Source organism: Rhagoletis pomonella, unplaced genomic scaffold (genome assembly GCF_013731165.1).
Source record: "Rhagoletis pomonella isolate Grant_MI unplaced genomic scaffold, Rhpom_1.0 Rhpom_scaffold_02973, whole genome shotgun sequence".
NCBI classification, from domain to species: Eukaryota; Metazoa; Arthropoda; class Insecta; order Diptera; family Tephritidae; genus Rhagoletis; species Rhagoletis pomonella.
In genome coordinates, this window is record NW_023461526.1 from 1 (window position 1) to 18,906 (window position 18,906).

The 18,906-nt window shown below is 37.0% G+C and overlaps 1 protein-coding gene across 1 annotated transcript; it reads right to left on the reverse strand.

Annotated features, from left to right (window-relative positions):
- Positions 1-5,032: 5,032 nt before the first annotated feature.
- On the reverse strand, positions 5,033-13,873 carry LOC118753865 (protein scalloped-like). Its single transcript, XM_036488740.1, has 3 exons — positions 13,744-13,873; positions 7,279-7,417; positions 5,033-5,070 (listed from the first exon to the last, which is right to left on the reverse strand). Exons 1-3 carry the CDS (start codon positions 13,834-13,836, stop codon positions 5,033-5,035), a joined length of 270 nt encoding a protein of 89 aa, XP_036344633.1. The 5' UTR covers positions 13,837-13,873.
- Positions 13,874-18,906: the final 5,033 nt, after the last annotated feature.

Genomic DNA, 18,906 nt, shown 5'->3' on the forward strand with positions numbered 1-18,906 from the left:
TTTTTTGTGACCATATATGGTGATGGGAGGTTTAAAACTCATTTGTATGTTGGTATTCGTCTACATACATATATGTATACTCGTATTTGTGTTAGTATGTCTGCTGTTGACTCAAAAGTCTACGCCTGTCAGCTTGCTTGACACAAAATGTATCATTAAGTGTGTCGGCACACTGTTACAGACGGAGACGATGATGGACGACAGACAACAGACGACAGACGACAAAAGGTAAGCGAAAGATAGCAAAGTACTTTTAGATGGTCTCGGTGAAGAAAAAATCAAAAAAATTAATCCGTTTCCCCTACGATGTTCACTTTCGTGTTAGTGAATCGAAAAGTTTTGGAAAATGAAAAAAAAAAAATTACAATTTTGGCTGTACTACGAGAGAACTAATAACATAGAGTAGACTATGAAACCATATACTTGGTTAAGGGTTCTTGGCTAAAAACTGCGGCCCTTTGCTAAAAAAAAACCTCTTGGACAGTGGGTCTGTATGCTGAGTAGTGCCTTAGATTTAAAAGTCGATCTCATGAAGAAAACTAGAGGGAAAATAGCCCAATAGGCCGAACTGTTCCCCACCTAGCCGCGAACTGGTCCCCAACTAATCCTGAAATGCTCCTGAACAAGTCCCGTCTTTTAAGACTTAAAAAAATTTTTTGCGCTAATCATTGTCATGAAAAGACTTTTATAATATAAGTCTTAAAATAAAAGTCTTTGAAGACTTAAAAATATTTATCTCTCTGATAATTATTATAAAAGGACTTTTATAATATAAGTCCTTGAATAAATTAATTAATGAAAATTATAGATGACTCGAAAAATATGTATCTTAAGTTCCGAGGTACCGTGGTCCATAGATGTATATTCAGGAGATCAGATTCATGGAGGATGTGACAGAAAAAAGTTCTGCGTCACTTTTTCTTCACGCAAAACGAGGATGAGATAAAATCGTTTTCCTATTAAGTTCGATCAAACGCTGGGATACTCGTACATGGCGTATGAGTAATAGTTTTTCCTGCTCATATTTCATACCTACAAAAAAAATCATATTGCGCATTTTCATTTGATCATTCACAATTTATTTATTTATACATTTTCTTCATTATAACCCTGCAAACCAAAGTTCCCGAAATCTTAACGAAATCTTTAAGAGTATCTCATTTCTGTAACTATTTTTTTACGAATCTTCAAAGAAAATTATGTGAAGTAAAAAAATTTGTGTACGAAAAATAAAGAAAATTTTTCACATTTCTTCCGAAATTTCGTAAACGAATCGAAGGGTACACAGTTTTTTTTTTCAGTTTAGAAGATTCGGCAAAAAATCGGATGAAATATTTACGAATTTTTTTTAAATTTCTTTAGAATTCTGAATACTCTGAAACAATTGTTTGCAGGGAAGCTAGATTTGTTTTTAAGAACAAGCTTTAATACAATTAAAAAACATTTTAGAAAAAAGTTTTATTTTTTAACTTTTTCACTGTTAATATTGGATTTTTTAAATTTTTCTAAAAATTTGTTTTTGTTATTTTTTTGGCCTTATAACAATTATATTTAACAATTTATATTGAGCTCGAGGCCGTTTTTTTAAATGAAGATTTATTGTGGAAAAGCAACAAGCGGCGGAATAGCTGCGCTTGATTGTGTTGGCATAACAAAAATGAAAATAGTGGAAAAAAGCAAACGATAATTTACAAGGCGTACTTAGCACGGTGCATAGGCAACTGGCTGAGTCAGTGGGATCGTCGGTTCGAATCCTACTGAAAGAAGTCTGATGAGGAAATGTGGTGATTTCCAAAATAGCTATCACTTCTACAATTTTTTCAAATTATTGTTGCTTTTCCACAATAAATCTTCATTTAAAAAAACGGCCTCGAGCTCAATATAAATTGTTAAATATTTTTCTAAAAAATAATCTGGAGTGATCAATAAATTCCTCAGAAATTACTAAGCCTATCGAAAAGTGATATACCGTTTATTGGTAATTTTTTTACCTCTCATTTCGTGTTAAGATTGTACAAATGGTTCGTAATATATATGTAAGTGATTAAGCGGAACTACTTTTTTTTAGCTGAATAACGGTAACTTTGTAATGTGTATTTTTAAAATTTGTCCATAAAAAATTAACTCGATTTTCGGAATAAGCGAGCGGTTCTACATAGGAATTGGATAGTAGCATCCTGTCCGCAAACAGAAAACATTTAAATATTTGCGATCCATTCATCAATTTTTTCCATGAGATTTTCCTGGAAATTATGTTTTGAATTAACTTCTATATACATATTTCACTGGAGTTTGTGACGGTTACCACCTAGGACGAGCAATATCTAAAAATGATTGAAAAGGATTTTTTAATAGCGGTCGGAATCCAGGAAGCAATAGGAATTCCCGAGATTATTTCTGGCATGAAAAAACTACTCTTTTAAAATACTATTGACCTACGAAAAATTCGAAAAAAATTGGATAATGGCAGGCTGCATAACTTCCAGACCTGTGGAGATATAAAACGGCGTTGAATTTAGACTCTTTTTCCTATTTTATGTAAAATTTATTGAATTAGCGTATGCAATTTTAGGGTTCTTGAGGAACGCCCTTCCGTCATCCGATTTTGAAAATTTTCCGCAGAGTATGTTTTTATGACCAAAATGAACCTACTTAGGGAGAGCCTTGCTTTGTTGCTTACAAAAAAATTTTCTCCTAACAAAAAAAAAAATCGACTAAGTCTTTCTTCTACAAAAATTCCTCCTTTTTATTATTCTTCTCCTTAGTATTTGTACGTAGAGGGCACAGAGAAGGCAGCATTTTTCTGTAGAAAAGAAAACGCCATTGGAAAGTGTTCCTCGACCAGAGCGGGCGAGCAGCGAAGAAAAAAGCGTAATATAGCGCATGAAAATTTCAAAACGGCCCAGTGTGCGTTATTTCTATGCAAAATTATAGTTTGACTGTAAAGCTGTCATATTACTTCGCTGCTAAATTTTTGCGCTTCCCAACAATTCTCGGATAATGAAAGAGATAAGAAAAATGCAAAGAAAAGCAAATAAGAGTAAAAAAATTGTTATATAGCTAAATGTATAAATGTGTAAATTTATAAAATGCAACACAATACTTTTGTATGGCGCGACGCGACGACAGCGATAGTGAAAGGCGAGAAACGCGCAAAATGAATGAGAAAAATAATTTGAAGAAAAAAAAGTCACGATAAGCAAGAAATAGTAGAAAGGAAATGTGTGGGTGTCATGTCGCGAATATGTATGTCTGCGTTTGGATGCCAGTTCAACAGGCTGCAGATTTTGCTAAACGCATATATGTACATATATGTATGTATATGTACATACATTAGACCGTACCACCTTACAAGGAAGCAAAAAACATTCGTCATACTACTCTGATTCTAAAATATTTTTGCAAAGCAATTTCGAGGAGAAATTTTTGTCGAACTTTTTTGTCGCCTTTTTTACATTTTCCGATGACACCTGCATGCGGTAATATTTTCTTTTAACTAGATCTACCGGCATAAAGAAAAAAATGCCTTAGCAAAAGTTTAATGACTTTTGGTGCACTTTGATTGACTGACATTAGGGTGGTATGTTAGGGTGATAAGATCCGACTTTTAATGCCGAAAGTAAAAGGAAAAATCTAAAACGGCGGCCAAACTTTTTTTTTTGAAATTGTCTTGCAAAAATATTGTAGACTCAGCGGTGTAGGGCGAACTTTTTTTCTGATACGGTCTAATGTAGCATACATATGTATGACTGAACCTTGGATACAAATGTATACATATGAGAATAAAACTGTATATATGTATGTAAGGTCTTTGCTTGCCCGCTAGGTGGGGCGCAGCGCTTAGTGTCAGGCCCAAAAGCGCAACTAAATAGCGTAAATCTGCAACTAAATTGATAATTTCAATAATACATATTTTTTTTTTTAATTTTATGCATCAAATGGCTGCACATTGAGCTAAGTAAATCTTGCAGACAATTTTTATGAATGAACGAATTGCAGTAGAAGTACCTACTATTTCGGGTTGTTGTCGAAATGTTTATGTACCCAGCAGGGAAATCTACTATGCATTACTAGAGCACTATCGGTTTGCTTTTTACTTCAATTAAGTGGTATATTTTATATCTATTAGCCATACGAGGAAATGGTATTTTTAACCAGACCAATTAACAGGGCAATAAAAATAAATAAAATACAGTAGGCAAGATAGTTTGAAAGAGTTAAATTATTCCGGCATGAAAGTCTTACAAAAAAAGCTTTCTTGCCAACTTTCATGGTGAAAAGCTCTTTTGACAGAAAGCACCCTCAACGGTGATGAATATACCATTTTGCTTGTGCTGCTCCAATAGCCGCAATGGCGGAGTGAGCAAAGCCCGGCTTTAGAGATTCGAGATTCAAACATTCGGACAGAGGGTTTTTTCTTTTCTTTAATTAATTTTTTTCTTGTTTTATCATCTTTTCTTTTACCTTTATACCTCTTTCCCAATAAATATGATCAGAAGCTGATTGTGATCTGAGGGGTAACGGCTGTTCGGAAGAAACAGCAGGTGCACCGATGGAAACTAAATATTTAAATGAAAAATATGAAAATTTGATAAAGGAATGCGAAAAGTAGTCCCTGGGTTGACAACGATCCAAACCAGTGGTGGTAAGTGTTTTAGTTTGCAGGCATATCAGTGCTGTGAGGCGGCTTTAATGGTGATTTAGGCATTTCGCACGCCCTGCCCCCGTCCCCACCAAAAAAAAAAAATAAAATTGCATTCAACTATTTCGTTTTATTTTACTATACTTTATTACATTTTTCATATTTTACAATTTTTTTTCGTTGCTTCTTTACCTTTCCAAGATGCCTTTAAGAATTGAGTAGGCAGATGAAATTACTTGAAGTGGATTTATTATATCAACATATGTATGTGTGTACGTATGTAAGAATGTAGAGTCGATGAACATTAGATTTATATTGTGTTTACATTAGGGCGGTCCAAAAATACCCAGGAAAATCAGTTTTTGAGAATCCGTATTTTTTTTTTTTATTTTAAAATCGGGTAATATTTAATCGGGCTTTGATGTTTTCTATATATTTTAAATGGGAAAAATGCATTATTTTTTGAAAACGTGCGCAATGTGTAATACATAAAATAACAAATTATTTCGTATTGTAGGTCAGATTATCGGTTATATGTTATGACTATTAGTTAGTAAAATTTTAAAGTTAAATATGTATTATAATTTTGTTGTTTGAAGATTTGTGAAGGAAAATATTTTTATTCGATCAAAAAGTATTTCTTTTAACGATTTAATAGCAATTCTACGAAAAAACACATTTTCTCCATATGAAATATACGGAAAACTTTTTATTTCAATTTATTTTCTTATAATTCTCTACTATATACACATATATGTACATTTTGGGAAAGAAAAAAACGTCAAACCAATATTTTATTTAAAAAGTTGGGAAGAGCTTACGCATGGCTATGCTCTGATTAAAATTCTTAGCACTAAATATGTGGACTTTATTGGTTTTCAGATGGTAAATATTTTATTTTATTGTAAAATTTCAGTTTTATTATTGTATTTATAAATATAAAATATTTGTAAATATTTTATTTTATTGTAAAATTTCAGTTTTATTATTGTATTTTTAGTGGACAACGAATGTTTGGATTTTGACCACTTGGTCGACGCCGTTAAGTAAATGGTAGCCGATTTAAAAAAAAATTAAAATAAAAACGGGTCTCCATACTCTCGCTATTCTTCAATCCTTGGGGTGACACGAAAAAAAATGTTTTTTTTGGACCACCCTAATATCCATACATACTACATCAATAGGTTTACGGCCACAGAAAAAACCAACAGCTCGGCACTGATCTAAGCTATGAAATGAAGTGAGCACAGAACCAATGAATACAGTAGGCGGAGTATACCACATATGTATGTAAGGATGTATATGAAAGTGTATGCTTGCAAATACCTACATATGTATGTACATTCATACATATATTAACTTAACTAAAAGAGTTCCCTATCTTTAAGTGTTTGTGCATAAATACAAAGAAGGAAATGTGCTGTAATCGCATTAATGCTCACTACACGCTTCCCACATTTGGCGGATCACTGCGGTTGGTTTCTTGTCATTGAGTCGGTGTTTTGTACTGCTTTTTTTTTGATTTATTTAAAAAAAAAAGTTTCTACACTCGTTCATGGAACGTGCTGGAAAATTGGCGAATTTGAAGCAAAAAAAAAAAACAAAAAAAAAAAAAAATTGAAGTGTTTGTAAGTGGCGCAGTTAATTGTGGATTATGACAGAAATAGAGATTATAATTGCTTTTAAGTGGAATATCGCGCATTGTCATCGTGCCGTTTCCTTTTCCTTCTTCTTAACACTTATGTATGTATGTGCTTAGGTGTTGGACATTTTTTTATTACGCCATTTGTGTTTGATGATTTGAAGTGCCAATTATGTTGGTTGAATTGTCAAAATACACTAAAATTTTATACTTTCATAACAGCGTCAATGAGCTGTGTGCTATTTTACGAGGCGACAAGGAGGTGCCAACGCCAATAAGTGGCTTAATCTGGATGAGATTGAAATACATAGATACATTTTTTGGTGAAAGTTTGGATAAAGAAAAAGTGGAAGCCAAGCATTGAAAAATAATAACAACCGACTAAGAAATTTATTGAACTTAAATGTCAGACTTTAAGAAAACAAGTTTAAATTTGTCGTCGTCGGGGAAATAGTCGTTCACATAGAAAATGCGGAAATCTTCTAAAACTACCTCAGACTTTATATTTTACTTAAAATTACAACGATGTGCACGAATTTTTAACCACAGCGCACGGCACACAACTGCATACCCAATAGTTTTTCAACTAAACAAAAAAAAAAATTGATGAAAATTTATAAAATTTAAATTTTTTTCTTTTTAAATTGGATTTTTCGTTTTGGGAAACCGTACAATTGTTTTCAATTAGTTATTATTATATAACATTTACTAATCGGTTCTGCAGATTTTCATCAAAATTGCAAAAAATAAAAAAAAAAATGTAATATAAAACTTTTTCTGCTGAGGCACTCTAATGTATTGAGATTAAAATATTTTACCAAAAAAAACCGAAAATCATAGACATAAATGCATAAGCATGTCCTTCCATACTTTTTATTCATCCGTTTGTGTAAATATGTATGTACGCCCACAAATTGTATGTACATACAACCTATATACATGCATACATATGTATAGTAAATATGTACGAGTACATAATTATCAATTGACTTACCATACATTTTACCCTCGTCAGATAAAATTATTTTCCGTCGTCCACAAGGCGGGTATATGGAGAGAGCCTCTTGAAAACTCTGTTCAATGTCGGGGCTCCAAACACCTTCCGCATCGGCAGAGGAGAGATCCTTTTCGTCCTGTAGAGCGTGTGTAAAAAAAAACGAAACATGAAAATAAACGATGAAAACCATTACATTCAGTAAAATGAAAATTTTGCTTATAAAAATAAAATAATATATGTATGTACATAGTTTCATGTACATACATACATATATACATATTTAATATATCCTTTTATAGAGTGTGCGTGAAAAATGCTGTTAACTACAGCAAAAAGTGTCACAAAGGCCAAAATGTTTGAATGAGAAAGTGCACTTCACTCAATAAGTAGAGCGCATAACTTTTTTCTGGCTCCGCTGAAGAAAGTGTGGAAAGGATCTGTGACAGAAAAAAGGAAAAAAAACGAGCAAAGGGGCAATATAATATGTATGCATTACAAGTTTTTACTGGAAACAGAATGTGCGTTTTTTCTTCAATATGGATTCTGACTACTACCAAGTGTGAGTACGTTCCTTCTTACCACTGATATTCTGGCCCATTAGTCATAATACAGTGAACAAGTTTCATATTAATTGGCACAGAAGAGACAAACAGTGGCTTGCATTATTGCACTCGCCCGAAATCGCTTAGGAGGTTTCAGCGGCACCCAATATGAGGTCCAAGCAGTTGTTTCATGTAGGGTCGATATAGCTTTGTATGCTCTATTCTGCGGTATCCTGCACTACATAGCAGGATCTTCCTTTTTGTGAATAGGGCGGTGTAATTAAACTGAAGTTCGAATTCAGACTTGCATTCAAAAGACCAAACTGCGCTTAACAGCTGATAATAGCGTCCAACCAGCTCTTCCAGTTCCCATCTCGTCTTGGTAGCGTGGAGGAAGGTGAGCATCATCACTGTATATTGGTCTAAGTTCTTCTGCGTTCTTCTACGTCAAATACACCATTTTTGTCGCTACTCGAAAGCGTTGAGCAATGTTCCTTCTCAAGTTTACTCCGGACGTCTGTTTCCAGATTACCATCTTCGCCTCAGGAAGAACGTGCTCTGGCTTTGAAATAATTTCATTGCTACCTTACTTTCTGGTATAGGTAGATAGATAGTTAATCAAAAGCATTGCGACCTCCAGGTCTATTGTGCCCTTAGCTCCCCACAACAGTTCAACCAGCCCTAAAGACTCTACAAACTTCAGAATAGATCCCGGAAATAGAGAGTGTAATTGCTCCTCTCTAGGCCAAAAGTGCCCTATGCTCCTCTCTCTCCTACGTATAATGGCCTCACACTCAGCGACAGAGGTCACTACACCAGATTCCTAAATTATACAAGTAACCTCTTAATGTATAATGGTCGGTAAAAATACCTGTACTGGTTCTTAGTTTCTCCTTAGGGAAACCCATGAGTAGCCTATATCTTTTCAGATTGTACTCTCCTATTAAGCTTTTTCCTGACGTAAACCTATGGTGTTACACCAGCGCAGTTCCTTTAGTTTGGTATTCTCTTTTCTGAGCACTTTCTTTATGGTGTTGGGACCCACTACTCAGGCTCTATCGGGGTCGAGACAGCCGCCGCGGCTTAGACAACTGATCCGCTTCCTCATTTCCCTCGACTTTCATGTGACTTGGTACCCATAAAGGTTGGATATCATTGTCTTCAGCCAGAGCATTAAGCCTCTTTACACACCTCAAAACCAAGGAAGACTTGATCTCCACGGATAAGAGAGCCCTAAGAGCCGCCTGACTAATGCTCGCAATCAGTATCCTCTCGCTTCGACAATTCCTTTGAATGCTATTTTCAACAGACAGACTGATGTCATAAACCTTTGCCTTAAAGTTGCTTGGGAAGATTCCCATGGGGACCGAAAGCTTCAGACTGGGTCCGTGAAGAACTGCTCAAATCCATTCAGGCGTTTCAGACCCTTCTGTATACCATTGCAATGTGCTCGCCTGAATGTGACTCTCCATAATAGAAGTACTGCAGATCACCGTTTTGTACATACATATGTATGAATCCTGAAGCTTCTTTTGAAAACCATTATTCTGTTAATATCGGCCCTGGGGAACAGAACTGGAGGGAGCTGGGAACCCAGCTTCTCCTCGTTCCTTGTCTTTGCCAAAACCCTCTCTCGCAATATTAAGGAGAGTTTGCCTGTTCTACTAAAAGTTGCAGTGGCTCCAGTGTCAGCATTACTACCAGCACTGTCATTGCTGAAATCATACGCCAGCCGTTGAGTCTTTGGTATAAATCCCAAGCCGCTTCCAACCTATTAGCAAGTCCAGCTTATCGCACTTATGAACATCTTCCTGCCCTATTTCTTCTTCTTAAGAGAACGTCTCCCTTCCTTCCTTTTTCCATGGTACTGTTCAATTGTTAAGCATCACCATTGGCTTGGTGGCGGGATATGCCACATGTTTTTCTGGAACATCGACTCGGAACTCGCATACCAACTGCCTCTACGTGGGTGATATTAACCCACCATCTCTTAAGCATCGGTGCGAAGAGATTGGTAGAAGATAACCCACTACTCATTTATATTTATCCAATTGTTTGTTTAGTCCGGATTGACAGCTGACGGAAAAAGTTCTCAATCGTTCGAATGCAGCTTTTTGACGACAGACCTTTGCTGTAGCAATGTAATGAAGCGAGTCGAGCTTGGATCTTCAGCGGATGGCATGTACGTCAAGAGCGTTTGAAGCCTACACTCCGGCTATCAATTTGATTAGATGTTTGAACAGGAGACACCGTAGTGGCTATGTGGATTTTGGTGTCTGGGCTCATTATGTTTCTTGACGCGGCAAAGTCGAACTCTATCCCTCAGTTTGCGGAGGTATTTTCGGCAAGGCCGCATTTTCGCACAATTGAACCAAATACTATGTCTTCTTTGCCCATCCCAACGTTGAAGTCGCCAAGTACGATTATAAGATCATGCACAAGGCTCTTATGTTCTTCTAGGCACCCTTAAAATTAATCTTTGGTCTCATCGTCCTTCTGCTCCGTCGGGGCGTGTACATAAAGGAGGTTAGTATTGTTGAACATAAGCTTTGATGCAGATTTCGGCAAATCGTTCGATGATTTCAGTGCACCTGGGAATGTGTCGTAGTCTTCGTGCTACCACAAATTCTTACAGGTTTGTTTGTCATCGTTCGTCGATCTTCCTGTACTGCGGTGTGCTCAATCCGGTATCAGACGTCTGACATTTTGAGATCAAAAATTAACCCACTGTGCAATTTGTAGATATGTACGAGTATGTATCACCAAGGCAACGCCATACGCTCGCTACGATAATAATACCAGACGGCAATACTACATATATTGAAGAGCAGCTGGGGCAACAACAGCACAATGCGCTGTTATGTACTCGTACGCCAAGTGCGCCTGCAACAAAAGTATTGCACTCGAGCGTAAATTCAAGTGGCTTTAATTGTCAATGAGTTTTAATGAGCAATTTGAGTAGCTGTGCGAAAGCAGAGCGCAATCGCACACATACGCAGGCGCACATACATACATAGTACATACGTATGCGCACAAATTCACACCTACGCTTTTGTACCTTGGTTTGAATTCTAGAGCTCTGTGAACAGGAGCACTACATAGTATACACAACAACAACGACAGCATGAAAGAGATGCCAAGCTGCCAATCTGCCAATCTGTCCGTCTAGTGTTGACATTCAGCAACTGTTGCTGTTGCTGTGGCGATTGCTATCGACTATGGGAGGGATAGATAGGCCACGCTGATGACTTTGAAGAGGAGGGAGGGCGTTGAGGGTCGACTGCCGCTGGTTGTTGTAATAAATACGGTTATGACAGCGACTGCGGTAATATAATACATACAATATTGTCAACTTGCGTTGCATTGTTGCTGGCATCATTGGTTTCATTGTTGTTGTTATTGTTGTCACTTTAACTGTTGCCGTTGCTGTTGGCAGCGCCAGTGTCAAATTACATTGATGAAGTTAATAATGTTTGAAGGAGGCTGTGTCACTCACACACACACACACATACACGCTAAAAAACATGCGCCGGCAAGCACATATGGCAACCCTAACTGGTAAACACCCGCACCAATGCATTCTTAGAATGTTGCACGGCGCTATTATTAGTATCTGTATACACATTAGGGTGTGCCAAAATGCATGTGCAAAAGTAAAGTCGGAATTTTTATGCTCTCACCCCCTATACCGAAAAAAATATGTCCCTATTTTTTTATTTTGAAATCAAAAAATATTTAGAGGTCGCTCAAAGCGCCCAAAGTTTTCCATGTATTTTATGTGGGGATAAAACAACTTTTCGTAGAAACGGTATATAATTCTTAAAAATCAATATTTTTCTATCGGAAAACTCTGTTTATTTGCAGAAGATTCCCAATAATAACACCAAATTGTTTATTTAACTGTTTTTTCATCGCAACTATAATTTATAGGTCCGCCAAAAACCCATAAAGACCCCGAAAAATGCAATGGGCGGACCAATAAAAAATCGTTAGTATTAAAAAATGGTTAAATAAACAATTGGCTATTATTATTGAAAGTCTCTTGAAGAAAACAAGAGTTTTCGATCGAAAAATATTGATTTTCAAGAAGTCTATACCATTTCTACGAAAAGTTTTTCCCCATATAAAAATACATGGAAAACTTTGAGCGCTTTGAGCGACCTCTAAATATTTTTTTGATTTCAAAATAAAAAAATAGGGGTATACAGAACTATTCTAGGGGATGAGAGCATTACAATTCCGACTTTACTGTTTTTGGCCCACCCTAATACACATACATATGTACAATAAGTACATGCCGTATGTATCGATGTAGTACATGCGTTAGTGTGTATAGTTGTGTGCGTTTTGAATTTAAGCTAAAATTGCAATTTGATTGATATCCGAAATTGACTGCAAACATATTTGTGGTCAAATGAAATGTCTGGCATATTTGAAAATTAACTCGTATTGCTTGTAATTGTTTATTTTTTTTTATGCTGCCCCATCTGCATATGTATGTACATACATATGTACATATGTGTGAGTTTATTTAATATTTCGTTTTTACACCCACACATTTGCACATTTATTTAGTTACCTTAACGTTTTCGCGCTGATTTAGTTACACTTTCGAAATGCATATTTGAATTTTAATATTAAAGTTTTTTTTTTGTGTTCGTTTAATTTTGTGTGTTGCGGTTGCAAGTCTAAACAACCAAAATGGAGTTCAAATGCATTTGAGTTAAGGACCATTTAAATTTGATTGTTGTTGGCCACATAATATTTATGTAATATTATGAGCGGTAGTTTAGCTTTCATAAATTTTAAATATTAAACAATTGTACCTAAGTGAGGGCGCTCTGCCGCTTTTTGGATGAAGGATGGCATTTTTTCCACATACATTTTAATCCACTTTTAATAGACTCCTAAGATGGAAACCCTGTTATTATGTACCTATCTTTCAAATAAAAAAACTCGGTCAAAATAGTTATAGAGTTCAATATAACTTATGATGAACAAAAAATCGTAATTTTGTTTATTTAAATCGGAGTTGTCATGAACTATATACACCTTGTATTTCAGAAAGATCCAAATGTATTTCAGGAAAACTTAAATGTATTTCAGGAAAGCACAAATGTATTTAAGAAAAATATTTTTTTTTTTTTATGTAGAGCAAGGTAGGCTATGCAGTTATTAGCCCAGCAACCAGCTTCTGCAGAAGAAAATGGCCTTTAATAAAAAACAAAGTTCGATGATTGTGCGAATTCAATCAAGAACGGTAACTAGTGTTGTCGCGTCAAAATATTTTATTTTTTCAAACGAAATGTCCACGCAAAATCTACCAAAAAAAAAAAAGACGAAGTTAAAACATAATGGGACCCATGGTGGAATTATATGATTGGTCTGAAGAATACATTCCCTAAGTGTGAAATCTCACCGTTTTTTGCCCAATTCATACCAGTTCCCACGAGCGACAATACGGTAGAACTGAAACCCCTAATGAACAAATTTATTGGGCCTAATAAGTATGGCTTCAAAACTGACAAATCCGCCATTGAACAAATTCTGGAATATACCCTAGGTGAGGAATTCGTCGCTCACCATCACTTAGCCTATTTTAAAGCTGATTTTTTTTGCAACGAAGAGATACCTATGGAGACTCATCTACTTGTATTTAATACGTATAGATGATGACCCTTCGAGGAAGAGATCCCTCGACTCAGCACGGCCTAAGCGACCACGAGCAATGAAAGTAGCGACTGCAGAAGGATCTGGCAACACTAGGTGTCCATGGCAACACTAGGTGTCACAGAATTAGGCTGAGGAGTGAGGCATTCGGAGTATTGGTCTCGGGCGTATTGCCAAATAAGAAGAAGCAGCTACTTACTAATTAATAAAAGTGTAAATGCATTGATTTGTATAGCAGGGCTTTACTTACGTCGCTCATATCGCCGACATCCAGATTTTTACTATCCACCATACTGCCATTTGTGTCTGCCGGCCCCAGCGCACCAGGCGGGCCGGCACTCATCGGTGGCCACGGCGACGTAATGGTGCCGGGTCCGACTATACCGTCTGAAAAATAAAAGAAAAAGGAAAATATGAGCAAATGTATGTAGAATTAAAATATAAAAAGAAAACTGGGAAAAAGATATATATACATAGTATATCCAGTAGAGTAAAACCCGCTTAAATGTTTCACCCAAAAATGTATGTTTTTAGACCAGCCTAAGTTGAGTACTTAAAATAGGAAAGGGTTAGGCATTGTAGTAGTAGGAGCATGAAAAACTGTGGTAGTAAAGCGGGTTATATATATGTATTATGACGTTCTTATAAGACATTCTCTTAGGTTTTATGTTAAGGTCATTTAAAAATTAGGACGAATCACTCGTGATTCTGCTGGATGATAAAAATTTAGACCGTTCCAGAATTAAAGTTCGCCGTACACGTCAGAGACGAAAGTAGTTATGCAAGGCAATTTCGATTTTTTTTTTGCCGAAGGTAGGAATCGCCTTTTCATAATTTTTGTCATACCCTCGGCATTTACAGCCGCATCTTAAGATATGATATATCGATGTTTTTGTCTCGAGGAGATATCATATCTTCGGAATTTACATTCGGATTTTAAAGTATAATAAATCGATGGAGACAATCTTTTTGCTGTAAAGATCATTGACCTCAAGTACACCATTCCACTTACCCTAACGCGCCACCCTAATGCCAGTAAATTAAAGCACTCCAAAAATCATTAATCTTTTGCTACGGAAATTTTTTATTATTCCAGTAGAACTATATATTACAAAAAAATGTATTCGCCGAATGTAGGTATCACCGAAAAATGTAAAAAGGGCACCCTAAGGTTCAACAGTTTTTTTTTTCGGAATTGCCTTGAAAAAATACTTTAGACTCAGTTGTGTACGGCGAACTTTTTTTGTTTGCTTGTGAGTTGGTGCGGTCTAATATACATATGTACACCAATTCCATTGCGATTTATTGCGACAACAACTTTATTGCTTTGTACCATACTCACTTGGACATTTTAATTGGCAACTACTACTATTTCACAAGCTAGATGCTACTAAAGTTAGCTAGTTGACGTGTAGTAATGTTTTTTTTTTTGATTTTCCCTACAACAGCACAGCGCAGTGTTGCAATTTTTTGTGCTTGCCTGCGCGCCGATAATGCATTTTTAGGAAGAGACTATGGAAAAAACTAAAACGTCCAGCACCAACATTGACTGACATGACGAAGTGGGAGTAACAACTGGCAGGATTTTGCAAAAACACATGCGCGCAATAAAAAAGTACTAACCACACAAAAAAAAAGGCTCAATAGAAACGTGCGGCAGTGATGTAAAAAATTGCAAAAATTGCACAAAAAAGCGTTGCACTCCTCCACTTTGCATGCTGTTGAAAAATGTGCACAATTTTGCATTCAGTTTATTGCCTTTTGTGATTTTGGCCATTTTCCGCATGATTCCAGTGGGCGGATGCGCGTTGCGGCGAGTGGACGACCAGCCGCAAGCCCAGGCATGTATTGTTTGTGCTGAATGCAACACCTACACACAAACCACTTATGTACATCTACATATGTATGTACATATGTATGCATCTGCATGTACACAGGAGATTAGCCAACAAGCCAGCCTCTCATTCTCCTAGCCAACATATTTCAGGCAGACAATTTGTGTCTCGCACGTTTTTGTTTCCGTTACCGGAGGCTGCATCCTCCTATGCAAAAGTGCAAAAGTGCTTGCGACAGCAGTTGCATTAGCTGGCGTGTCCGCAGCCACCATCAGCATCAGCGGCGTCATCATCGTCGACGTCGTCGTTGGTAATTGATGTGTGACATTGCAGTAGCCGCAAAAATTTGCCAACTGTCCGCTCTTTGCTGTCTGCTGACGCCTGCCAAATGTCCAGTTGGCTATTTACAGCCAGCGAGTACCCGCCAGTCCGTCAGTCCGCCATCGCCTGCTGCCATCGGCTATTAGCCATTTTTTGTGTGGCGTCATTCGATGAAGTTGATTTATTTGTCAATGTTTGTGACGTGATGCAACGAAGAAACACAAAAAACAGTGGCTAGTTGAGGGCGTCTAAAGTAGTAGTAGTAGTAGTAGTAGTAGTAGTAGTAGTAGTAGCGGTGTAGTTGAAAAAGTGCATTGCTGTTGGTAGTCAAATTTGATAACTCATTTTTGATGTTATGTCGCTTATAAGTATGACACATAAATCTCTTAATTTTGTTGGGGAATTAACTCTGATGGATCTTCAACCAGAAAAATGCATGTATGATTTTTTTTTTCATAAAGTAAGAATTCCCGAGCGCGCATAAGAGTAAGTAAGTAGTAGTTGCAAACATAGGACCGAGTGACTGGATCGAGGCAATTTGTAAGAGTTCCTCGGCTGTGGTAACTTAAAGTCACGAGAAGCCAAAAGACAGAGTCGCAGGAGATGCAGATCAATGTAGAAAACACTCCTGCCCAACGACCGAGCCAACTACCGGCATGCCCGTGATTCAATTATCCACTTCTGCTCAGTGCTGCCGTTTTCTGTTTTTTTTTAGAATAGCCAAAAAAATAAAGTTTTGGGGAGTATTTTGACATTTTGGGCAAATGTTTTTAGAAATTTTTTAAACTTAAATTATTGGAAATTATTGGTGGCAGAAATCCAGACGTGATTCTTAATGTCCAAGTATAGCACGCAGCCTTCGGGTTTCCCAGCCGTATTATTTGCAGTCCTCAAGGACAGGGACAACATGATGGAAAATAGCTCAACAAACAGGAGACCAAAGAAGCGTGTAGCCTCGTTAGGGTCCGCCCATAGGGACAGAGGCGTTAGTTGCGTGGGGTTTAGTGGGCATCCGAAGAGATGTCTCGAGCGGTGGGGTGTCTCTCCGCATGCCGGGCATTCATTGGGCACATCTGCATCCAGTCTTCTCAGGTACGAGTTCAACCTGCTGCACTAGTCAGAGCGAAGTTGGGCTATTGTAGTCCGAGTCTCCTGACTCTTTATAGATGCCTTCTGACGTGCCTTGGCGAAAGCTCCTCTGCAAGCAAATGTCTGTTCGGGTGACCACGTCTATGGCTCCCTACTAAGAATTGCTTGCAGAGAATTATGTTGTGCTCTCTAATGGGAAGCATTTTCGTTTCGTCATGCAAATAATGTTCTGACGACATCAGAAGATATCCAGTCGCTGTTCGGAGTGCTGTGTTTTGTGTAGTCTGTAGCTTCATCCACTGCATCCTACTGATCCCCGGCGACCACACTGGTGCTGTGTAGAACCGGACAGCCAATTGCCTTGTATGCTGCCAGTAGTATTAGAAGAGATGGCTTTAAATATAGCTGCCCCATGACTGGACCGAGAGGTAAAGTAGAGTATAGAAGACAACAAACAGGTATTTTATTTGTTTTCTGCTCACTTTCCGATGGCCAATACCATTAAATAGCAGTCAGCATTCATCAAAAACAAACTGGAAGCTGAAAAAAAAACGCCCAACTACCCGGTGATCAGTTGGATGGGCGTTGGATTCGCCGATCGCTCCTTGTGTAGGTGGTATCTGGCGGTACATTTGAAGCAGTTATGAGAAACAGTTTGTATCTATTCTATGTTAAAGAAGCGAAACGTAAACTTTGCCGACAGTGCGGTCTCGTTCAATTCGTATCGTATGCGGAAAGGACTTTAATTCCCATTCATTTTCGTATCTGGAAAACTTTAGAGAAGATCATGTATGTGATGCAATAATTTTAATTTATTTATTTATTCAAGCTGAATATTTTAAAGCAGGTATTCGCAGCCGGCAGTGGCTGAGCGTGCAGAGGAACCTGCTACTACTTGTTAGCTTTCATAAGGTGCTGGGTTCGAATGCCGTCAGGCGTTTCCTTATTTTTGTTTTTCGAACTTTGAAAAAGCAACTGTGAAGTGCAGAAGGAAAGCATGTTAAACGAAAAGTTCAATTAGAAAAAAGTCCAAAAAGTATCTGTTTCACAACCATTTTCGTTTTTTTTTCTGTACATAGGGTGATGGCGCACAGTTAAGTGGAAAAACTGATCGTCAAAGCCTCCGAAAATGCAATCGGCAAAGAGACAAACATCTGCATTTCATCAACTTTTTTCCTTTTTCGGATCCATTTTTTGATTTCTTGCCGGCTAGGTATGTACTTATGCCTGCTGACCTTTGGCAGGTTTCCAGGGTCAAACGATGAAATCTTAAAGGGTTTTAAGTCCTTAGGTCTCTACGGGTATCGAAATGAATATTACATACTTAAACTATTTTCAATAGACATGCGGGTTGAAAACCCTTCCCTGCTGGAGAAATCTCGCACAGTCCCGGAGAGAAGATGTCAATTTATGAAGCTATTTTTTTATTGGTATAATAATTTCCTTAGTATTTTTATCAACAGCCTGAGTTGGAGACATTTACTAGTATACGAATTTCAAATATTCTTTTAATATTTTTTTTTGTTTTTTTAATTAAACCAATGAAAAAGGGTAACTAAACACTTACTACACATAAATGAATTCACGAAAATAAAACTACCACAACTGACTTTAAAATACTATGCAAACATTCGAAAATATGCTGCTATCCATATACTTATCAACATTTACTTATTTTATTTATAACGAAGTTTTAGAATTCCGCTCAAAGATGTTATGCAGAAGAGACAGAGGTAAAAAGCATAAATTTTTTTCACCCTCAAGCATTTGCTGTACGTATGCAAATGTAGTTAGTAAATGTGTACGTACGTATGTAAGTCCGCATGAAGGTATGTATTTATAAATATGCCTTTAGTTTATCACTTTTACAAATAAATGTCGAAAAAAGTTATATCAAAGATAAGATCAAGGCGAAATATTACTCGCTAGAAAATGTTAGTGAAAATATCAAAGAATTTAAAGAAGAAGGTAAGTATTCGCTCACGGCATTTTTGTGTTGCACACAGAAATATGAAGGATTTTTTTTCAAAGAATTTTTTGTTTGTTTTAAGTTAGTAGCGAGGTAATTGTGTGTTGAAAAATGACGAGGAATGAAGGAATGCAAAGGCGGGCATTTAGGAAGTGGTCTGAATTTTTAATTTGGTGAGCACATACGCGTGTAGAGCTCT

Excerpts from the sequence above, each read along its gene's own strand:
- LOC118753865 (XM_036488740.1), bottom strand. The coding sequence starts at position 13,836 with ATGAGTGCCGGCCCGCCTGGTGCGCTGGGGCCGGCAGACACAAATGGC. Across the intron at positions 7,418-13,743 it reads ATGTCGGCGATATGAGCGAC|GACGAAAAGGATCTCTCCTC; the intron begins GTAAGTAAAGCC and ends CACGCTCTACAG. Across the intron at positions 5,071-7,278 it reads TGACGAGGGTAAAATGTATG|AAAACATCAAAGCCCGATTA; the intron begins GTAAGTCAATTG and ends TAAAATATATAG.